The 25,239-nt window shown below is 38.2% G+C and overlaps 1 protein-coding gene across 2 annotated transcripts in view; it reads right to left on the bottom strand.

The window, feature by feature from the left end:
* Positions 1-1,883: 1,883 nt before the first annotated feature.
* Positions 1,884-25,239, bottom strand: part of STK39 (serine/threonine kinase 39) — a 104,427-nt gene continuing 81,071 nt past the window's right edge. For both annotated transcript variants that reach the window (XM_080398951.1, XM_080398952.1), the window contains 4 exons: positions 24,493-24,545; positions 22,540-22,608; positions 7,461-7,525; positions 1,884-3,362 (listed from right to left, as the gene is read on the bottom strand). In XM_080398951.1, coding sequence (XP_080255077.1) covers positions 3,288-3,362; positions 7,461-7,525; positions 22,540-22,608; positions 24,493-24,545 — 262 coding nt within the window. In that variant the 3' untranslated portion in view covers positions 1,884-3,287. The remainder of the gene's footprint in view (positions 3,363-7,460; positions 7,526-22,539; positions 22,609-24,492; positions 24,546-25,239) is intronic.

Genomic DNA, 25,239 nt, shown 5'->3' with positions numbered 1-25,239 from the left:
GCCAGGTGCTCCAGTCAGCAACAGGCCCAGGGTATTGTCCAGCAACATCTTTCTAACAGGGGCACCACAACTGCTTTGGGGCAAGTCGTATCATCCATATGAGAACTTACCCATCTCCTAAATGCTTTTCATGTAAACATGAATAAATTAATAGTTCCTGGTTTTCTCTTTTCCCTTGGTATTCAAGGGAGGGTGTGAATATAGTATTCAGGAAGCAAATTCCTATTACATTTGGCATCTACTCTATCATTTGCACACACGTCTGCTGCAACCTACTGTATATTTTTCCCTTTTTTTACCTGTATACAGCTGCAAGAATAAACTGCTTACAAACCTCACGTTAACAGACGCTAAAGTTTTAGCTACCTTTTCTTTCAGGTCATTGACCTTCTGAACTCATTTTGCTCACATTGTATTTATTCACAATACCTTAGCAGCAGCAGCAAAAATAACTAAAAAAAGAATACAGTTGCAATAAATAATGCTGCTGCGTGAATTCACGGTCTCACTGAACCAAGGAAGCTCAGTGAAGCACTGGCATGTTTCTGCATCAGACTGCAAGCGAGCAACAACTGTTACAGCTTTATCTTGGTACAATACTGCTGACTGATTCAATTAAAGTATTACATTCTTCTTTACTTAGATACCTCCCGGCAGCCCCAACCAATACGGCAGATGAGCACTTTGTCAGTTGCTACTCATACCCCAACACCTTTTCCCCAGCCTCTGGGGAGGCGTATAGCAGGTGGCACACAATCTTCATCCAATTATATATTCCCACTTCTTTTATAGATCTGTGAAAACAAGCTTCCATGAACGTTCATTTCTTTGCCTGAAAAAGAAAGTTAACCAGCTAACTACTATGCAGGCGGATGAATCAACACTGGTGCAACATTTCAAGAAGCATATGTTAACATATGTAATCTAACAGTAATGCTCTGAACTGAACCCCTGTGGGTCCTGCTCCACAGCCACCCCATCTCAGTGTTGCAGGTCATCAACTGTTTCACTGGTAGATGCACATTTATGGTACCTTTTAATTTACTCCTACTCCAACACAGAGTAATAATTAGCTGCCCAGTTGCAGCCTGCCCCCCCCCCAGACCAGACACAACATTGCCCCCAGCTCTTGCCCAGCACAGCCAAGCCACACATGTGGTGGCCACTGCCAGCCCTCAGCCCCATTCCTCCCCTGGCTGCGCCCGCAAGGCATGCACAAACCAACTGGGGCAAAGCGCATCCCACGGCAAGGCAAAGGATAAACAGCCAATTACAGGGTGCTGAGGTATGATACAGTTGACGCAGAAGACATACCAAGCCAATTACCAGCAACACCGTGCCCACACAGCCCCCCTGAAGCTCAGGAAAGGCACACTCACCACTGCAGCTCACCACCTCCCGCCAGAGCACAGGGCCCATCCACAGCCCCTGCCCAAAAACCCTCCCAAACCCACCCCCAGGGCTGGGCTTCCTGCACTGACGGGCCAAGGGCACCCATCACCCCAGGAGGGCTCTGACCGCCCCAACGAGCCTCAGCTGGGGCTGCGAGCCGCACACCTGGCCTGGGGGCAGCAAGTGTCAGCCCTCACCCTGCCCCCGGCTCCACTCACCCTCTGCCCCACAGGCACACGGGTCCTGCCCCAAACAGCAGAATGATTTCTTGAAGCACAAACACCTCAGGAGTCTTAAAAGTGGTTTCTTGCAATGCACTGGAAAGCAGGTAGTCAAGAGCAACCCTTTCCCATGGGCAAGCAGACGGTATTATCTCCCCTTCTCCTCCCCCAGGTGATGCTCGTAAACTAAGGGCAGCAAGCATTTGTAACATCACCCTGCTGCACAGCTGTCTAAATGCACGTAGAGCACAGAAATTGAAAATACAGATCTGTGTGTGCAATACACTTTTTTATTTTTTTAAACTTTGCAGTCATCTCGGAGTAATCATCATGTAAACAGTAGGATGGGATTACATTGAGTCGTACGCAAATGGCTCAAGAACACCTCAACAATTATGACAAGGCATTATAAATAACTTCTCTTAATAATATATATTTGTCTTTTTCAGTACATTAAAGAGCTGCCGCTTATCTAGAATTAGCTAGGAAGTAGTTTAAATTATAACCTCCAAGAAACACATCTCCGAACTTGAAAGTCTCTCTAAGGTTCGCTAGCTCCATAACATCTATGTCACAGGTTAAGCATAAGACTACTTGGGTCAGAAGTGTTTTCTTCGTAACAGATTTTTACTTTATCATTGCACAAAGCCCTATTATTTTCACTCCACTTTGGTATTTTGCAGAACTTCAAGTAAAGCTTCAGTTCCGTTCTTCAACTTTTTATCACCTGTATGAAACCAGTTTCTGCTATTAAGGATAAGTTGGATCGGAGATGGACACAGTAAGCTGTCTACCGTAATAACAACAGTTCAAAGTAGTTCTAGCTCAGAGTCCCCAGTAAAGCATAGTCAAAATACTCTAACAACTTTTCTACTGTATATCCGCTCCTTGCTCAGATAACTACATATATTTATATATACAGTACCATAGGTATGGTACTTCTAGAAAATGGAGATTACTTAAGCAGCCTCAGGCACATTCTTAAAACATTAATGTCTGCAAGGCACCTCCCACGCCCTTGACAATCAGTTTGTGGACTGGTTTTTAGACACACAACCAACAAAAGCTTGCTAATGCCTAATTAAAGAATTTCCAAAAACCCCTAGAAGTTACCAAATACTTCAAAGATATACCTGAAACTTATTTAAATAATGGGAGATTAACTGCAAATAGCACATAATCAAGTCAAATCATTTTCTTATTACTAGGATGTGTAATGCATAAATATATGAAAAATAAAATTCACAGTCAGTTTTAAAGCTAGAATTCAAGTTTGGCTAATAATTCTTAAATTTTATATTTATGTTAATTTCTAAATAGAACAGAACAGAGGCAGTATTATCAACCACAAGTACAGGTAAAATAGTATCACTCAAAGTTTATGAAAGAAGTAAGCTTGATAGAAAATTCCTTTTGTAACCAATAAATACAGTCACCTGAGTGCATTTCCACAGGCTTTTCACTTAGGGGGAATCCAAATCAACTGCTAAGAGACATTTAGTAGCATTTTGAATGTTAGCAGCAGCAGCGGTGTAGCTGTGGGCTTTGCTTGTTCTGACTTTGTGAATTGCTAGAGAATGAAGCAGAACTCAGTGTGTGGTGCATTAATTTTTCTTTGCATCTAAGCTGGCGTCTTCGCGATCTCGCAATGCAGCTTGGGGTCAGGGACAGACATCAGCTGACACTTAACTGAGCAAACCCAATCAGTTTCACTTCATCGGGAATCTCAGTGCCATCACAGCCAGAGGCCTGCAAGTACAAACAGAAATGTTCAGTGTATCACACTACAAAGGAGGATTTGACAGCCATGCTATAAATTTTCCCCATATTGCCTGGTCAGCAAACAGATTACTTGAAGGAAAGCTTTCAGACTGCTTGGTGTATCCTCTGTTACTGTCAGCCAACTGCATCCTTAGTTTTAGCACACTGTTTTAATTGATATTAAAAATTATGAAAAAACACTGGGAAATGAACACTTCAAGACCCAAATTCTTTAACCCAAACTTTCCAGACTGGAGTCAAATGTGCTTTTTCTTGTAAGCATGCTGTTCTCACTCCTGAGGAGGAAAACAACTGCATGTATAGAATCTACCTTTTAACATTGTGCTGTAGACACCATATGTCTCATGAGTTCAGCTATCAAGTCTGTTTGGAATACCAACCCACTGAATTCTTAAACAAAAGAAGATTGAAGCAGCCTACTACTAACACTAATATTTGAAAAAGGACAGCTCCTTTCTGACAGTACTTTCTGACTAGTACTTGAAATTGTATAGTTGAGATCCTTCATTAAAGCCTGTCACAACAGAAACTGGCACAACTAATTAGTTCATTTTTCACATATAACAGTAAGAATATAAAACCATCTTGCTCAGGACCGAACTGTTACTTCAGGTCTGCATTAAAAAAATGTATTTAAAAATCTAAATGTGTAATTTATTTTTTTTTCTGTAGGACAGAAGAGAATACATTTTAAATACAGGGGGGTTTATGCATTCTTCACCTGTGTTAGGTAAGTCAAAATAATAATACAATTGGATGAATAGTTTGTAATGGTAAATTACTTATGACAGATACCTTCATACCCTTGGCGTATCCCCCCCAAAAAGTCAGAACAATTGGTTCACCCTACAAAGAGGCTCTTGATCCTTTTAAACATTAGTAGCAGTTGAATCCTTTATTAGAACTGGTTTGTGCATACACAATATAAAGAAAAGAGCCCTCAGACTGTGCACACAAGGTACAGAGTGACACTGTCCATTGAGTTTTCATGACCAAAAATAAGCTCACTCTATACTTGTGGAAGGATTACATCAGGCTACTCCTTCAAATTTGCTTTGATCAGGCACAGGGAACAGAAGTTCTCTCTTCAGAGAGTATTTCACAGGTCTTATTCCACTGAAGCAGCAAGTTCAAGTTCTGAGATCATCACTTTTGGCTACTATTAAGATACCACCATGTTTTTTGGATTGGGAATTTACTAAATAAATAGGAGTTTGCATTTTGCACTTAAAATACCATGATGAAAGGAGCGAATGCTATCAACGTCATTCTACACTAGCTAGCTCTCGGTCTCCTCAAAGCCATGTTAAATAACGTATCGAGATACGTACAGATTTTTAAATGCCTTCCTTATCAATAAGTGTTGTCTAATATTTAATGCACCTGGAAACTACTAGCTTATATTTTGTGCTCTAGCATAAGTGCAACTACTATACACAAATGGCAACATAAAAGCTCTTAGTATTTGCAATTCACTGTCTATTGACTGAATACATTCTTCCATTAATGTTTTTTTCTTCCCTTTTTCACATGAAAAATCCTTACATAAAATGCAAATTATGCTGCACAATAATTTTGTGTTTCCTTGAGTGTTGCCAAGATTACTCGCGTATTAAAGCAGCCTCCTTCCCAAAGTGCGGACAGCTGGATCCTGCAGGCAAGTCATCATTCTGTGTTAGCCAAGACAACTAAGGGAGATTCAGTACTATATATGTTCTGTAGAATGCCATCATTGTTAAGATCAAAGTTGCACTGTTAAAAAAATATGCATAAGGGAGATCCAACCTGAAAGACAGATTCATCCAGGCACCTCACTTCAATAACTTTACCATTCTAGCAACCATTAAAGACAAAAATGGTTAAGACTTAAGTTGTTCTTTTTTCCCCAAAGATGAAAATGCTTGCTGTTTGAATAGAAATATTACATACCAGCAAAATACCAGCTAAAGCAATCTGCAAGCAGTGAGAAACTAACCAGATTCTTTGTCCACAAATTGTAGAAACTTATGCAGGAGCACTCTCCAATTGAATTCGTTGAATGGATATAGGTTTAGCTACATTTAGATTTTGAATGCCCATGAAATATTTACCCACAAAATGTGTATTAATCAAGTTGTATACAAGTGCTCTCAAATTCATGGAGACCTTGCTAAGAGATAACAAAGAAGCAGTAGGGCATATAAACAAATGACAGTTCTAGGCAACAATTCATTTAGCAACTCCACTACACACTGTAGAAACAGGCAGATACAGAATATATGTTAAATTAATCCAATGATAACAAAAAATTAGGATACTTCTTGTGGTTTTTCCCAGGAAGTAAGGAACTACTGCAGGAAACCTAGGTTAAAAATATCAGGAAGAAACTTACATTAAAAATTCACTTCAGGAATTGCTACCTAGCCAATGGAACTTACCTTGAGAAGGGACAAAAGACACTGATTTTGGATTGTCTGTTAATTCCTATTATAGTAAGGAGTAGGATTATAACAGCATTCCCTCACTGGAATCTGAGATACTGTGTGATGTTGCCTGCACCCCAGCAATAAATCCAACTGAATCACAGAAATACCCCAACCTAAATTTTCAAATGGATTTGTTTTCAATGTATATAAAACACTAGACGCATACTATGGGATATTACATTTTGGAATCTCAAACCTCTATTTTAAGTGTGTGAACTAGGAACCCAGACTTCTCTACAGAGCCTGTGGAACACCTACATATCTAAATGCTCTTGGTGAGATGCCATTGACTACACAATAAAGCTAAGTCAGATGTTTATAGACAGCAAGAACACAGACCAGCTGCAAAAAGAGAATCATCAGCCATTAAGCTATATTTAGACAGTAAGTGCCACAAAAAAAAAAACAATTTGGGTTACATGTCTTTATTCCCCCACTCCAACCCCTTCTCAAAAGAAATGTGTAAGTTCTGGTGATTTTACTGGACTGTAGGGGAAAAATGAGTCCAAATGATTTGGTCAGTTAAAACTACTCAAATCTATATTTAAAAAAATGACATGGGAAGAACAATCCCGAATTAATAAGTTCTCATCAACTAGGCCACTTACTCTCTAAAAATGGCTCTCTACAGCCCAGCTGAAGCAGCTGCCTTTATAAACAAAGCTGTGATTCTGAAGGCCTGCTTATCTAGCAGACATTCAGTCTAGTCTTTCATATGCAGCTGAGTCACTCTCAGCAAGAGATGCTGAAAACTAATTGGTAAGAGTTTTGTATTTACATAGCTAATCATTCAATAGCTTTAGGTATGCAAATTTTTCAACTTACTTTTAGCAAGAAATAAAAACAAATGCAGAACATAAATTCTGAAAATTTTGCAATGTAAATTTATTCATATTAAATCATGAGAGCATCAAAATTGACCAAGATTAGGACCCATAGTCCAGGGTGCAAAATACAGCACAGAAAACAGTCCCAGAACCAAAACTAGGGTCTGATGTATATACAAAAGACAGAAAGAGGTGAGGAAGGATAAAGAGCAATGAAATACAGTGGGAACAAGATCAGCCTGCAGGTGTGGATGGTCAATTCAAAGAAGGCTGAAGGGAAGAACCAAGGAGAAGGAAGCAGTGGAGAGGGTGACCTGCACGCAAGAAAAATGGTGGCAGGTGTTGCAAAAACTGGGATTGGAATAAAACATCCAACAGAGGACACTTCAGCCAGGACAGAGCTAAGGGACTGGGACTGGAGGGGAGCTAACCTAACAGCTACAGCTTTCCCCACTTTACTTATTTCTACAATTCTTCCCAGGGGTTTTCTCCCTGTAGTTTCTCACCTAAACCTCAGACTTCCTCAAAACTCATGTGAATGAGCCTCTTTCCCCCTGCACGGTTTGGGAGCTATATGACTGTATACATTCCCAATGTCATGTCAAAATAGGGTTTAGGGTTTTTTTTCTCTCACACATGGCAACTTCAATCATCTTACTGTCGACACATTTATTCAACAAAATAGCTGCAAATGAGATAAAATCCAGACTCTGTGTGAATACTGTGATAATTCATTTGTTTCTTCCTTCATGCTTTTATTTGCTTTTACTTACCAACTTAAAAGTCAAAGTTTTCAAGGCCTTTGGATCATCTACTATCTTCTGTAAGTTAGCAGCAACTGTAAAATAAAATATGAAAAAAATACAATTTATAGAATTCAACATGACATCAAGCCTCATGTTGAATCTTCTACTGAATTCTACACACATACATATCTGTAAATTACCACTTGAAACAATCACACTCTAGCTGTCATTTGAAAGTCAGAGGGCAGTTGGGCTGCCATAAATCCTGCCTTCTTTCCTTTGAGGTCACTGATACTTTGTGACTATGTGAAAAGATTCGCGGGAAAAATCTGCCTGAAAACCAAATTGCAGGGGGGAAAAAAAAAAAAACAAAACCCAAAAAAACCAAACAAACCCTAATTTTTAGTTTAGTATATTCCATAAAAAATTAACAATCACACAACTGCAAGTGCAAGGAAAATGGGAGAATCGTGCAGCCAAGGAAAAGCTGATGGCTGTCATGATTTATACCATGTTTCTACTATAGCCAGGGCCACCATCAGCATAAGTTTCTAGAAGGCTGTCCCCTCTTAACTTCTGTTTCTCCTGGCTTTATATGTGTGCTTCTGTCCCCTTTTGAGGGCTGGCATGAGTACCCACACAGACTATTGGTGATCTGTAACCACTCACTACCAAAAGAAAAGCAAGCAAAAATAAAAAGAGTGATACACAAGGAGCTGATCTTCAAACTACTTTGAATAAGTATGACCGAGATTTGTCATGTAACAGCAGTGAACAGTTTAACTTGATCTACAGAGCCCAAGTGTCCAGGGAAGGAAGCTGTATGCCATGACAGAAGTAGCAGGAAGCAATAACTTATTCCTTAAACAGAGGAGGAGGTAGAAAAATAATAAGCCCATTTTCTATCAAAACATCTAAGTCACACTTTTCATTAGTCTATTTTTTTACAATATTGCTACCATTAATCTTGACAAAAAATCTGGCTGCTTTCAGCTTGGTACTTTTACTAAACTTGCTCCCCAGCTCTGCAGAGTCATAGATCTGAGCTAACTCGGACCGAATGGCTGAGAGCCTTAGTGCCAGACTGATTTATGAGCACAAGATGTCATCAACAGGACATCAGCATGAGATAAAGACACCACATTTGGCAGAGCTGTTTAGGCAAGATTTAAAAAAGGAAATAAACAGATACTGAGTAGCAGACATTTCTTAGTCCACTGAGTAGGTAAGTACATAAAGCAAAGAAACAAGAAACCATATGTTTTCCATAAATAATACCTTCCACAGACTTCATATGGTGGAAGATTCAGAGCCAACATTTGCATGTTGAATGTCCTACTGCTACAAACTCAGGTTCCTGCTTCCTCCATCTTCTAACATCACAATGGTAAAATTTTTACTCCTACTGTGCCTGATCATATATGGTTCACTGCGTAGTAACAGAAATTGGCCTCACAGGGGAAAGTACAGTATTTGGCAAGGGAATTTAAAGTCATAAACAATTAGGCCAATCTAAGACTGTTAAATAGAAATACAATTTTTGGGGGTCTCATTTTCTTTATACCACTAGAATAGCACCAAGGATTGCTTATATACTTGTAACAAATTTGACCGGGCATGAAAGAGTGTTTGAAAGTAAAAACAAGCCTTAAAAGCAAGCACGAGGTAGATTTTGTAGAGAACACTTTTCAGCAAAAAAAAAAAAGTTAACCTTCACAGTTAAATGAACTCAACTACAGGCACTACAACATAAAGTCTTTCTGTTTTTAAAGCTTCATTATTAATAATCTTCTTTATTCATCACAAACAATTTTTATTTTAATTACACAATTCAGTTCCACAATCAGTAAGTCAATTTTATTGCAATACCTCCTACCTGATAAAATACATGCAAATAGGGATAATGATTTTCATTACAATTAATACTTAGAACCTCATATGCATGCAAAACAGAGTGTTCAGCCTCAAAGCTCCTGAAGCCAAGATAAAATACCTTCAATTTATTATGTCTTAAAAATCTATAAAACAGTATCATGCACTCAAGAGCAGCTCTGGCTTATCCAAATCCCCGTAAAACATGTCTTAAAGAAAAATAAAAAAGAAAGAACAAATTCTCCAGCTAGCGTTAGCTGTCTTCACTGGAACCAAGACAGTGCTACAAAACCAGATAGAACCTGGGTCCTAAATCCAAAGATTTCTAACTTCACCTATTATAAAATGTTACAAAAAGATCAGCTTCAAATGCATTCTCATCTTCAGAAGGGGCAGCCTTTTATTTAATGTTGAGCCGTTTTAAACAACTAAGGCAAGTCAGCATGCTGCTTGGCTATTTCGCCTGAATGCAAAAATTTCCAGTTGCCCTTAGGCAAAGTTACTGGCAAAGCTGTTATTGTTGCAGTTGCAAACAGCAGCCCATTATCAGCAAGTGTTGTAATGAAAGGTAACACAGTGGAAGGCAGCACTGAGGAATTCACAAGTAATATCAAAATCTAACCTTCCTGCTGACTCTTTACCAGGAAGGAAATTAAAAATTTCAAAGCAAAAATAGCAAAAGATAAACTAGCAATATATGTAAATAGTTAATTCTAATTACTTTCTTTGTTGTTAATTAAGCACCATAACAGAAAGGAGTAATATTTTAGATGGATATCATTCTTCAAGAAAACTGCTTTTCAAAGAACATTGCTCATTAAAAGGCTACAGGGACACAATTTGTTCACTTGTCTCTACTTTTAATATGAACACAAGCCAAAAACTTTTACAGATAAAATGCTAGAGAAACATCTGAAGCAAGCGTTTGAAATATGCTTTATTTTTGCTTCTCTGATGGGCCATAACTAGAGTGGGACATGTTTAATCAAACAGAAGATTAGGAGAATTTAAGGGACTAATGCCAGATGTTTTCAGGCTATGCTTGAAAATGAGAAAGCAGACCTGCAAAGAGTCCATACTACAAGTTTACATTAAAAAATAGTCTCACCTGCAGTTTTCTAGATATCTTTTCAATTTCAATTATACTTGTTCAGCATTTTCCAAGTAAAACTAATATTTCATCTGTGACTTTTCGCACTCTGTTTTGTATTTTCTGGTCTTTACAGAATAGCAATAAAAATGGTTTTGCCAAAATCATGTCATTAAGCCCATTCAATGAAGCCACCGTGAATGCAAATCCCCCAAAGGCCTGCTTCTTCTGCAACATCTGAAAGCATATGTTAATTAACATCAACTAAGAATCAAATCAAGGTGTGTGTAATTACCTAGAAAAACAATACAGTCCTGTTGGTATCTTTTTCAGTTTTCTAACTCCTTCCTTTTGTTTTGCTAGGTCTTGTCCCCATTTAGACTGCAAGGCCAACAATTGGAGGCAACTGCCCAGTTTTGAATACCTATGTCTGCATTTCAGGAATCTACTTAAAATATGGTTCATTCATTTTTTTTAGGGATGAGACAGTCATGCTTTTCACCTTAGTGCAAGCCAAAGGTTCTAGGATCTTGATAAATACATAGCACTGGGCATGTCTCTCTGTATCTTGAAGATCTAGGCTCAACTGGCAATGAAAATCTTTTGGGGCCAAATTCCACTTTTAAGTGGAACTGCTATTAGGCTTTACTAACAAACAAACATCTACCCCAGCCACTAAGTTGAGGCTTTTTTCATCAAGGAAGATTACTTACTAGGCTGAGATTCACTAACCCTCCTTTGTTCACATACAAGGTTTTAATGTGGCTTAAATTTTAAAAAAAGAGCCTAAAGTTTCTAAATGCAGATCACAGAATGGCCAGGGTTGGAAAGGACCTCTGGAGATTGTCTAGTCCAACCGCCTGCTAAAGCAGGTTCACCTACAGCAGGTTGCACAGAGTCATGTCCAGGCGGGTTTGCAATACCTCCAGAGCAGGAGGCTCAACAGCCTCTCTGGGCAGCCCGTGCCAGTGCTCTGTCACACTCAGAGTAAAAAAAAGTGCTTCCTCATATTTGGGTGGAACTTCTGTGTTGCAGTTTGTGCCCATTGCCCGTTGTCCTGTCACTGGGTAGCACAGAAAAGAGCCTGGTCCCATTCTTAAGATATTTATAGACATTGGTAAGATCCCCTCTCAGTCTTCTCCAGGCTAAAATGGCCCAGCTCCCTCAGCCTTTCCTCATCAGGGAGATGCTCCAGTCCCCTCATCATCTTCACTCATCACCCTCAGCTGGACCCCCTCCAGTAGTTCCCCGTCTCTCTTGAACTGGGGAGCCCAGAACTGGGCACAGCGCTCCAAATGCAGCCTCACCAGGCCAAACTAGAGTGACAGGGTCACCTCCTCCACCTGCTGGCCACGCTCCTCCTAATGCACCCCAGGATCCCACTGGCCTCCTTGGCCACAGGGCACACTGCTGGCTCATGGGCAACTTGCTGTCCCCAGCAGTCCCAGGTTTGTCTCCGCAGAGCTGCCTCCCAGCAGGTCAGCCCCCAGCCTGGACTGGTGCGTGGGGTTGTTCCTCCCTGGGTGCAGGACCCTACACTTGCCTTTGCTGAACGTCATTAGGTTCCTCTCTGCCCAGCTCTCTAGATGAACCCAATCACATCTGCAAACGCTAGGGAGGAAAATAACCATCCCACTTTCACCACGTCTCCCTCCCTCACACTCCTGACAATTCTTCTATTACAAGTCAGTGAACAAGTCAATTTAATACACTAATGCTCTACCATAAATGAAAAAGAGTTTTACATTAGGAGTTTATAGAGACATAGGAATCGTTCTCTCTGCTGATACTTAAATTACTTGGAAAAGTGGAGAGCATTGTTAAAGATTTGTCTCTGGATTCTACTTTACACCTTATCTCTAAGTTAAGTATACTACTGTTCCTAGTGACAAAGCCGTTTTTCTTTGAAGTACTCTGAGTCATGCCTTGGATGTTGTACTTCTGAAACTCATCACAGATTAGTTTGCCTGCAAGCAGCACCAAAAGACAATTTCAAATTCGGCTGGGAATTCACCATTTCGACAAGGCCTGGATATACTAGACTCAAGTTTATTCTGCAGAGCGTTTTCTCAAGATGTTATGGCCATACTCCTATAAAAGTCAGAAGAAAAAACATGAACAAGATAACTGCAGGAAAAAATTAAGTAGCGATGGAAAAACCTTTGCTGGCAGTAACCTCAAGTAAATAGAATATACTTCAAATCGTGCCTCGGAGGAAAAGCCCTCTTCAAATGTTAGCAGCGGTTAGCACAATAGGCTTTTTGTTGTTTACAATAATAAATGAGGTGTTGTTCCACTTTCTTCAGAAGGCTTCTGAAGGACATATAATCAACCTACGTACCACAAATCATTCCAGGTTCTTTTGCAGGTTGTGCTCAGTGACAAATGGTTGTGCCGCTCTGTCAAAATAAATGTCTGCACTTGCAGAGCATACAATAGGATAAAAGGTCAAACCCAGCATATAAATATACACAACACAAGCTGCTAATTGCAGATGTAAAAAACAAAAACAAAACACAAAACCAACCCACCACGTAACTACAGTCCTCTAGCATGCATATTTATATAGAATATACTACAAATCACTCTTTTGATACATGACAATTTTGGCCAACCACATCAATTATAAAAAGCTGAGGTAACAGAACAAAGAAGGCCATCTTCAAGATCACAAACTAAGTGAATTACCATACTTTGGGAGGTCTCAAAAAGCTGCTTTGCTCCTGTAAGTGACAGAACTCTGCCTGGTTATTTAAAATTCTTAACACAGCATGAAACCTAACCCTAATGGCTTCTGAATAGGGAAAACTTCTGTAAAAGTTAAAATTAATGAGACAGCAAATAAAGCTATATGAAGTACAGTAGAACCATTTCCAGTACAATGCCAACCCAGCCAACTGAGCCCGAGCCATCTGGCATAAACACAGACACAAGCACAATCTAAAGCTTGAGATGGTATTTCTGGGGGGCTCTCAAAAGAATAGAGATTCACATGCTTTTCCATTTTGAAGAGAACGGATGGGGAACCTCTGATAGTATGTACAGTAGTTCAACAGTTTGCAAAGCTACTGCATATTGTAATCATGAAATTCAGACATGAGGAAAGGGAAAACGTCATTCTGGTACAAAATTACTGTCACAAAAAAACCATGAAAAAATATAAACCTCTGAGAAAATGAAAAATATTTTTAGTAAGTGAAAAGTGAAGTTATTTGTATATAGTCCAAAACTCAGCCTATAAGACACCTTCAGCTGCTCCCTACTTCATCAACAGTATTGCCATTGGGGAGGCCAGACGCAAAGCTCCACAGATTTATTGGCTTTCCTGCTGGTTGTTTCAAATATTACCTCCTCCCCAACTGTAGGTAGTTATTTTGCCATTTTCATCTCATACACGGAGTTCTACATAATTAACTGCCTTGGGAGTCTGCTGATCTGAGGATTAATGCTGTATTCTGCAATACAGGTCTTAGGAAGCAGGATGCCTGAGTGACAGGGAATACTTTTCAATGGAATTACCACTCCTGAAAATTCAGCTGCTGGTAGGGCTTTCTTTCCTCCAAAGGGCCAAATTTATTATGCACACTCTTGAGGCATTTTCACATATTACAAGAGATTTCATGCAATATATACATTAATTTATATTTCATACTACACAGTGGGTTTCATGCATTTGCAAGTTCATACCAAAACCAAAACTAAGTTTTAAAACCTAGCTAGCAGTGGATTATAGTGTATTGTGCAAACAATCAAAGCAATCAACCTTTACAGCTTTTGGTAACAGTTCCTCCAGACCTCCGACTTTCTTATTATCTAATAGCTCACAAACTCTCTGCATGAGAGATTAGAAAGCTTTTCAAAGAGAAGTCAGAAAGGTCTTTTAAGTGCAGAACAATTCCATTAATTCACCCATTCAGGATGCTAGTAATAAAATTTCTTTTGTTTATGTTGCTTGAGAACAGTAGCAAGGGAAATATTAAAGCATTTTGAGATCTGTGACAGCTAACTAATGAGTGTTTATTGCTACAGGACTGCAAGGAGCTAGACATGATTCCTATAAGAAAGAATATAAAAGAAAAAAGAAATATCAACAGCAAGCCTGGCTTCTCTTCTGAGGAAGCTCCTGGACACTGATAAAGCAGAAACATTAAAAAATGTAGAAATGTATTATTTACGAAGAGGCACTCATTAGGCATTTATCAAAGGGAGATCAAGGCTCACAAATTTGTCTGAATTCTCAAAGTACATTGCTGAATTAGTAGCTATAGATGAAGACAGCTTAAACTACCTCCATTTCAACATTTGATACTTTAATATCCAACAGCTTGATTTGCAGCCTCAGAATCAGAAAATATAGCTTACAGATACAGGGTAACAGAAGGCCAAAGCTATTCTCCCTTGAAAGGAACACTGGGAGCCTGAAAAAAAGTCTCCTACAGCATCCTTATGAACCACAGTTTCACAGTGCAATTCATACGGCTCAAAGTACTTATTAAAACTACTTGAGCTCTGTGGTTCACATGGTAAACCCAGGAACATATTCTATTTCTTGTGTGTGTGTGAAGTACCCCGACATGAGGAAGAACTCTACCAAATAAAACCATCCTCACCTCCCAAGGAATGGCCCAACATATAGCAACAGTAAAGAAAGGGGGCAAGCAGTACTGCACATTATACACAGAACACTCAAAGGTGCATGCTGTGATACCCCTAGTGAGTACCAAAATCTGTACTGATTTAACTTAGGTATTAATTCATTTACTATATATAGACAAGCAAGGTTTAGGCTAATTTGTCTTTTTTAGACATTTTTAAGGACATTAACTAGTAGTTCGGCATCAGGGTAACTTGTTCTAAAAAAGGGGTGCAAGGGGGAAGTGGGACCAAGGCTTCAACAACTAACCAGTTATGGTATGTTATTCAAGAGTGGAACAGGCAAAGGGATGGAAGAGACATCAGGGACATACATTCCTGATTGACCCCTATAGACAAACAAAGGCCTTCAATATTTATCCTTGCTGAAACTGAAAAAAAAAAAAAAAAAAAAGTTTATGGAATAATAGTAGACCTCAAATGTCTTCACATTAAGATACATTAACATGGGGCATTAATACCCAGGGGTCATAGATAAAAAAAACCACAAAACCAAAGACTGATAAAGTAATATATAAGATGTCATTTTTCTTTAGGTAGCTGATGGAAGAATTCCCACCCGACAGAATTAGTATGTTTTATAAAACAGAAGCGCTGTATCAAAATTGAAAATGAAATAAGTTAGTCCTCAAAATCTACTTATTTCAATTCAAACAATGCATCACTAAACTCTCAAATTCTCAATTATTTAGTATGGATATCTGATCCCAAGGTAATGCTTTACATTCTACAATTTGTGGAAAAAAACAAGACTGAAAATGTGATAACTGTTTTTATTGATTAAATTAAAATATTAATATAACTGGCAAATTGTACTTTTTCCCAGAAACTTATGAAAAAATAGAAGGTTGATATTTCAGATTGATTCCCTGCCCCACCCCCCACCCCGAGTGTGTGAAGAACACTTAGGCAAACCACCACACATCTAAAACAAAATGTCATTAAAATGTAAGTAGAATATATTTGGATACTTAAATGCTTATCTATTTCAGATCTTGACTCTGAATATCTAATGGACAGATTATCCAGGAAGATGAGGGAGGAGTAGATATAGATTTCACAATTTCCCTTTCATTTCAAGAAAAGCATTTTGATGATCCTGAGCATGCTAAACCTCAGTCTAGTCTCAAATGAACATTTAAAATAAAAATTTAGACCTGCTGCCCAACATTGCTAGTAGGGATATTTAAGAAGCCTGAGATATTATGGTAAACTGTGCTCATAAACTCTCTATACAAAAGAACAAGTCAGAGTACGAGGTTATAAAAATCATCTGCCAGTGACTGAATGAAGAAAGCAAGCGCTACCTTTCAGACAAAGGTTTTGACAATAGTTTGATAGTCACCCTCACATTGAAGACAGCTCTAACAAATACCTTCATCATGCTAGATTAGAGTTGAAATGTAGGTCTATGCAGAAACAAGGCAGGTCACATTCTGCTATGCATATTATTACTCGGTAATCTCCTCTCCCCATCAGAGCTTCACAGCTCCTCCTGTCCCAAGTTCTGCTATGAATTATAGATATTGTTCTGACAAAACTATTAAGAGGATGAAATAGCAGCCAGGCTACTTCAGTACCTTATATCTGAAACTTGAAACAAGGAAAAATATATTTAGAAAAGACTCCCTGATGTGCAGGAGTTAGGTTCTGAAATAGACTACGCCTAGTTTGAAGAGCCTCAATAAATTCTTATTTTGACACACTAACCACTTGCAGAGAAGTGAATGCCAGGGAAAAAAATAACAGCAACTAAATTACTGTTGAAAAAAGGAACATTACTTACACTGCTGTCTTTGCAATTTCTGATTCAAATTCACAGTTGAGTTTTGTGGGTTTTTTTAACTAGAAAGGAAAGACCTCAATGACTACAATTCAGACCTATGAGGGCAGGGAACACACTCTAGGCCCAAGAGTTTATCACCTACTGTTCCAGGCAAAACCCAAACAATCCCACTAATAAACATATGGATTTATTCCTCACTTACACAGTTACGTAGGAACTGATGGACTGCACGCTGAAAAAAAAGGAACTTGCTTTGGCAGCAACTGCAAATTCCACTTTTTTTTTTTTTTAAAGTAGCTAAAAATTATTATTTACTTGATTATGGCTATAAAATAAGCATATTTACTGTGATACTGAATATACGTATATGTATGGAGAAAAATTTGCACACTCTGAGAATCTCTTACATCACATATTTATAGCTCTGCCACAACCACCATCACAGCAGTGGTGATTATTCAACTAACACAATATTGGTTTTTTCATCTTAAACCTCTAAGTTTCCTCCACACTGAAAATTCAGCAAGGTGGGAACTTGCAAGAAACCTGCCAGTTTCACACCATATACTTTCTCAAGTACACCTTTTACATACAACACCTACAGCTAAAATAACTGTGAAGACACAATTAGGTGCAAAGCTTGATTATCTGTGGGTGTACCTCAGGCTTCCAGAATTATGAGTCACCCTTCAATGCACTGACTCTAAATGAGCCAGATGTGTTAAAATATTTGAGTCCTTAGTTAAACCCTGGGGAATTGAGAGATATTCTCCTATCTGTAATGTATTTGCATATCTTGCTAAAGAGATATGGAGTTACCCGCACACCTTGAAACCACAAGAGTATCTACAAAATGCCTTAAAATACAGTCAGGTTTTCATTAAAACTTTGTTTGCTGTATAATACATTAAAAATTAAACGCACAGTATTTAGTTTATTGTTTGAAATTAATTGTTAGGTTTATGGGCACACTGAGAGGTGGAACATATAAAAACATGATACACTTCACTAAAAAATCAGTTATTTCATTCAGTTTGAACCACAAGAATAAACACACAAGAAAAAAACCAAAACATCTAACAAATTCCCTCAAAGACTATAAAAATTGGCGCACTTCAAAACATTACTAATATTAAATGGCAAGCCTATGCTGCCTTCAAATGGCAGTCCTATCCAAGTCACCTACCCAGAGCAGCTTTACTGCTCTTTGAGGACATAAACTAATGCAATAGTTTTCTACTCATGAAGCACTATCCCATTTTCTGATTACAGTAAGATAATTAGCCAGAATTAGTTGAACAAAAAGCATCACTTCATTCAGTTTCAAACATGATTAAACTAACAAGACAGCAAAGTAAACTACATGTAAGCAAATCCAGAGCAAAACCAAGGAAAGCAAAAGGATATTCACTGTGTAACTCTGTGGCTTTTCCAGAAATTGGATTATTAGTGCCACTATGAGTTAAAATGTTGTTACAGACAGTATACCAACAAACTGGGCTTCTACTTTTTCATCTTTCTATTTTCATATGAAAGTACCTTCAGCACCAGTAGACGTGATACTGTAAGACAGTCAGCCTTCCAACTTCAAATGCTTTAATACTGTGATTAATTGGGAACCATACATATTACTTACTGTTTAACATCCCTTGAAATAATGTTATTTTGGATTTGGTCAGATACATATTCTCTGCAGTCACGGCCAAATAACCCATCCACTGCCATGATTTTTTTTTATTCTAGATGCCAATTTAAGTACTGCCTACTTACCACAGTAACTACACCAAATAAAAAGGCTACACCCCCCTGACACACAAACACCACCACCCCACCCCCCCCAAAAAAAATATCCAACAACCCCAAACCCAAACCCCTTAGTCAAACTATTATGGCATCTATTGTATTCACACTTTAAGAAAACATTCAAAATGTTTATGAAAAAGCTTGCTACTTTCAAAAGATGATCTCATTTCAAAATATGATCTATTGGGTTTTCAGCTGGTTCTTCTAAACACATTAGGCATTTTAGCAGGAAGCTTTTGTTTTGACTGACTAATAGCTGTTCCTCTGGTTACTAAGTGGATACCCAGGTCTGGCCCCAACACCAGACAGATACCCATTTACCAGTAGTTAATGTCTGCTGTCTTTAAAAGTGAAGGTTTATCTTCTGTGATGCTCAAGGTATTCATGGATACTTTCTGACAAACACACCTAAAATAAAGGTGCATTGCTATAGTGAAGGGCAACTGCACATTTCTTGATGGCATTGGACATCAAGGCTTTTATTTAAGCAGTATTAAGGAAGGGAAGTATTCGGGGAGGTTGTACACTGCACTTCAGTAACTGTAACATACCTTTAGGTTCTGAAATTTAAGCAAGGCCTCTAGAACATTAACTATAGCCTCAGGCTTCAATGAAATTATATGCACATTTTATACACCGGTGAAGTAGGACTGCGACTGCGATTCTCAACAGAACTGACTGCTGATATGATTTGAGTTTCTTTTAAGTATCAAAAATATAATAAAATGTTATTGGGTTAATGTTTACTAGCCAATACACTTATATTGGATATACACACAGATTTAATCCCAAAATGTATTGTGAAAATATTCCAGATCTTTCATATGATTTAACAAAGCTATTTCAGTACTGCATAAAAATACCTCATCAGCTAAACCCCCGTGCCTACATATAATCTCCAAGACTTATTGCCCTGTGCAAACGTGAACTCTAGTCTTTTAAACAAAATTTTCTGCGCTGCTTCCCTTGATCTAGGGATCTCCTGTGAAACAACGCTACTGTCAAGAAGAACAGAACCCAGTCAATCGTAGCCAGAACTGAACATGCAAGGTGGGATTTCTGCTTCTCTGCACAGCAGGTAGCTGCACTTATTGCTTATCAGAATGGAGATCTTCCTAGGAAGCCTGTGTTTAAGCGAAGCAAATTTAGCAAGACTCAAAAGGTGAAGCATGTTGATGCTTAGCAGCAAATTCTATAGAACTTACACGTCAGCTGGTCCCTACTAATAGCTTCAGATCACGTATGCCATGGGCATACTTTCCACAACACCTTTTGCTGACTCCTGTTCAAGTGTCCTTTCAGAAAATTGGCTGTTATGCTAACAGATGCTTGAGTTCAACATAAGCTCAGGTATTTTCACCTTTTTTCTCCCAGCCTCTACATGTTCCAATATCCATTAAAAGAAACTACAGGAACAACTTTTATGAGACTATCTCAGAACTTTGTTTTCATTTGTGTTACAGAGGCTGAATTTCTGCATGCTTCAGCTGAAAAGTGAAAGGCAATTTATCAGCTGCTTTCAATCTTGAAGCTAATGGAATCAGTTCTGGTGAAGAAGGTTAACTAAGCTCTTCTATGCTATTCCTCTCTTCCTATATAGTAAGATTTTAAACCTTTTAATTCTGAGTGAACAAGGTGGCAAAATCATTTTACACAAAAAAAAATTAGTTTTGTAAGCAGATTTCCATTTTCAGCACCATCTGCACTCTTATATGACCTACTGCTTTAAACTAAGGCACTGAAATATTTCTTAGGACTGCACTGGTACAGTGAAATTCTGAAATTGGCAATAATCTGCTTGCATGCAAGTTGTTTTATTCCATCTCCATACAACATTTAGCCAGTTTTCCCAAAGCAAATCGCAAACATATTCCAGCTTAAGTCCAACTTTGGTATTTTTTTTTTTTTAATTAAAATAAAACTGCATTTAGCAGAACTTCTCTTTTGGTAAAACATGAAATCTAAAGTAGTTTTCTAGGAAGACAATGTGCAAACATACTTGAACAACTTCACAAGTGAAGCAGACACAAGTGAAAATTGTAGCACAAAGTCACACAAGAATTTGTGCCCGTGGAATGTGAGGTAAGTTACACCATCATAGAAAAATGAACACAAAATTACAATTAATGAAATTAAATTTAAAGTTGAATGCTTTCATTATATACAAGAAAATTTATTTCCTTACTTTTTTTTTTTAATACTACAATAAAAAGACAAACAGGAAAGAACAGAAAGGACCATCATCATAGTGCTAAAAATGCTGCAATTCAAAGCAGGAATTAAGGAAGGAAATCAACTTCTATGATTCACAAGACAGTGTCTCTAACCAAGGCTGCTAGAGAAAACCTTACGTATTTAAATATTTGTGCTTCTTCAAGTACCAAAGTCCCATCACTAAAGCCATGAGAGATACCTACCTTCACTTGCCTTTCCCCCATCACTCCCCCTGAAAGATGGCACTCACTGTGCCATTTCCATGGAAGTACTGGCACTTTGCAGCAGAAGGAAAAGGGAAGAGTAAGGAAAGGAAAAGAGGTCTCGCTGGGACCCTGCAGGACATGCACTGCATCATCACCAGCCGTGACTCTGACTTCTGCGCAACACAGCGTGCCAGCTGACGGCCCAAAGCAGGTGGGACAGCCACCAGATAACAATTCTTCTCTTAGCCAGGAAAAAAATATTCCTATTTATTTCCTAATGAAGTAAGGTATCTTGTGGAATGAAAATCTGATCAAAACCATCATCAGCATTAGGGTAATGACATTTTTCATACTGGAAGGTCACAAGGCAACAAACTAAGGCCAAGCTACCGCTCTCCCCTAAACCCTTATAGTAACAGTCCAGCAGAAGTGACTTTAAGAGAAGTGTGCCTGCTAGCCTGTACCATCTGTGAACCTTCCCTTAAAACTTTTTCTAGAAATTAAAATAAAAGGACAGATAGGGCTTTTATTCCTTAGATCAGCTAGAAGCAACCTGTATGCTGAACATATGAAAGCAAAAAGTATCGGCTTCTCTCTGAAATACTTTACCTACTCTACAAACACACTGAGAACGTGTTTAGATTATCTGCCAGGCAAGCAACATGAACTCATGGATTTCTAAAACACTCTCCATATCATTGAGTTTGGTAACGATATCTGAACCAATTGATATGAACTTCTTTGATTGCAGCATGAAGATTGATTTAGTAGTATTCCTCAATTCACTTCTCATACGTTTAGCATCTACTAGCCTCCTCCTGATTTTGGTATGCATCTACTGGTGTTGAGCAACCAGAAGTAGAGAAGGAACTGCAGGAAAATAACCACTTCCAAATTAGCCATCTCTCCCAGGCACTGAATTTCATATAAAAACAAACCCAAAAAAAGGTTACAGAATTACTGAAGCACAGGACAGAACACAGAACAGAGAAACAGAGAAGTATCTTTCCTCTCAGCAGCCAGAAAACATTTCCGATTACTTTTTTTAACCACAGAAATAATACCTCCAGGTACAATTTCCATAAATCCTGATCTCTGGCTTGCTTCTACTTCCATGAACCCAAGCAGAATACTAACTTCAGAGCTGCCAAAGCACACTTTACAAAACCCTACTGAAAAAAACATTTTATTGTTAAACAAAAAAATTAAGTTAGCACAAAAATGATCAATCATTGAATTGTAAATAATCCTGCAGGAGATCTGTATTCTATCATCCCTCTCAAACCACTGAAGAGTTCTGACTTCCAAAAGCAATCCTTGGACTGGAATCAAAATTGGCTTGTTGATGGAACTATGCATACATGAAAGCAAAATTAGGATAGAAAGGATTTTGTGAAAAGCAGCATTAGAGAAAACATTTTTCACATCCATTTAACACAAACTTGTCACAAGAGCATAATTGCAAACAAAAATGTAATTTACCTATAACTACATCATGGCCATCAACCAAGCCTGCAGAGAACAGCTCCTGAGAAACGCCATCTGCTGTGTCTGTCCAAAAGGTGAAATGAATAAGTATGAGAGCCCACAAAAACAACAAAAAGTATCAGTCATCCAATGCAATTTAACAAAAATATATTTTAGTTCCAAAACACCCATGGAGGCAGGCTTGAATTTAAAATTATCTTTAATTAGGAGGAAAAAAGATAATTATCTTATCACCCTCTGCACAGTAAATTGCATGAGGTGATGATTTGATTCATTGCAACCCCCCTACAGACCTTTCCTGGCCACTACTATTTAACTACGTCTTCCTGTACAGCTTACAAGGTTCAGTATCTTCACAACCAAGACAATAAATTTTGTTTTAGTGTGGTTTTCACTGTTTTCTCTATCCATTCATTGTTCTGCAAATCTAGACAGAGACATGCTATATAGGCTTTCTTGTTTGTAACCAGTGTGGCAACAGTTACAAAGTCATTATTTCGAGCTTTAAGCTTAAAATAGCTTTTAAGTACTGTGACCCAGGCAATTCAGAGCTTTGGATCAATTTTCCATTAATTGCTGTACCCTCGTGGGTTAATTCCTAAGTTCCTGTGACTAGTACTTGCTACTGCATAAAGACTTTAGAAAGCTTAGAGGTAAGTAGTAGGAAATAGCAGGAACAAGCCAAAATTCCAGCTAAGTCTCAACTGTAATATGGCGTCTACATCAAGTGTCTGCATGGAGCAAGCACATACTTTGAGGCAGTTACACAGAGCTGCATATTTAACACTCACAAGTAAAAAAACAATTTATTCTCAGCTAGCTGCAGTTTCTGGAGAGCTCTGAAGATGAGAATCACAGCTACCTTCTGTCTGCACCAGTGACTAACTACTATGAACAGTCCTGGTATGGTGTATCCTCTATTTTCTGAAAGTAAGAATTCTCAAATGGCATATATAACTTCTTAGAAAGTATTTAACTAATTCTTTTGACAAGCAACTAAACCAAGATGCTCTGTGCCCAATTAAGTAAGAGATCTCTCATTATTGCCCATTGCAAAAATCAATGAGAAATGCAGGCAGACAACAGAGAGTATATGCATGCGCTGAACTACCGCACATGAAAGATATTATGATTTACAGGAAGAGAGACACCTCTTTCAATCTAGATTCATTTTTAGGTGGAAGTTCTTTGAAGACTATTCTAAATATAGTGAATACTGACTTCTGAGAAATATGAAATGTGTTCATAGTTCAAAGTGTTGCTATTTAACAAGGATGGTATCTTCTTACCAAACAGATCAGCCTCCTCTGCATTTTATCGCAGTACTATTTGGTTTTCTTCAAACAAACCTATCTTTATGAGTTCTTACAACTCTTAGCACTGGAAAGCCAATACAGTTCTGCAAGTATGCAGTAGAGTTTAAAGTTTCAATGCCAGAATTTCTTTCTGTTGGTGATACCAAAGCCTGAGATGCAACTCAACTTTCAGTTGAGGACAGCATTTGAAAAATGGTGTATGCTTCATACTTGTTAATATAACTTCTTTTATTACAAAGGGGAAGAAACATAAATATTACCACCATCACCACATACACTTCTATGGCTACTATATTACATTTCCTACAATGTTTTCCAAATGTGAAAAGGAAATTCCAAAGCTATAAATATTGCTATGCAAGACCTTATATACTGCAATAGATCACTTCAATAAGACATGAAATTGATAAAGTATACTGTGGATCAAGTCTTCTAATATATACTATATATTACACAACCCTGCCACTAGGATTTACATACATCTGCTATTCTTGTTCAAGTGAAATTCAATATAAAGCTCTGCACAGTAGGAAATGTTCCAGAGAGGTAGTTTGTATTAACCATAAGCAGTAATCAATTTCTGAAATACCCTTTGAGCAATAAGAGAATAATTCAATTGAAGGAGCCTTACCTCTGCCTGGAGTAAACTCAAACCGTATGTCATTAAGCTCTTTCCTGGAGTTCCTGAAAAACATTCAGTGTATACATTAAAATGTAATCAAGAACAGAACAACTATTCCATTCCTACACCCAAAGAATACCTATGGCATTGACAACTGCATTTTTGTAGTGTGAATTTCCTCAACTTTAAAAAACACTGATTTCCCAAAGCTCCTAGACTGGAGAGACTCCACTGCATTTTCATGGCAGTATTTTTGGGAAAACTAAAAGCCAGACATGCTTAAGCTGAAAACCGCCTTTGGTAACCTAAAGGGTAAAATAAATATTTTGCTTTCCATCTTCAAAAGACACTCTACCATACTCTACTCATTCAACATAGTCTGAACCATAAGTCTACCCCTTCTCCTCCAAGAGTAACAAAATATTCACTTGGACTTACAGCTCCCTATCTGAGATCCCATGTATACAGAGATGCTTGTTTAAGAGACAAAGTATCTAGCAAACATTGAATGCTGAAGTTTTTGACGCAGTGTTTAAAAATGTGTTTTGGAATGAGTTGTTTCTTTCACTGACCACTACTGTCCCAGCAGCAAGGTTGTCTCTACACATAACATAAACAGGAGAGCGTGAAAGCCAAAGGTTTTCTGCTTTCCCGTTTGCCATGAAGAGTGCTTTAACCAGTTTGGTGTACAACAGTCATAAGGGACTTAATACCTACATTAAAGAACTCCTTTACAGTCTCATACTGTGCTCCAAA

The sequence above is a fragment of the Falco punctatus genome (genome assembly GCF_963210335.1).
Source record: "Falco punctatus genome assembly, chromosome: 8".
NCBI lineage: Eukaryota > Metazoa > Chordata > Aves > Falconiformes > Falconidae > Falco > Falco punctatus.
This window is presented reverse-complemented; position numbering and strand designations above follow the sequence as displayed.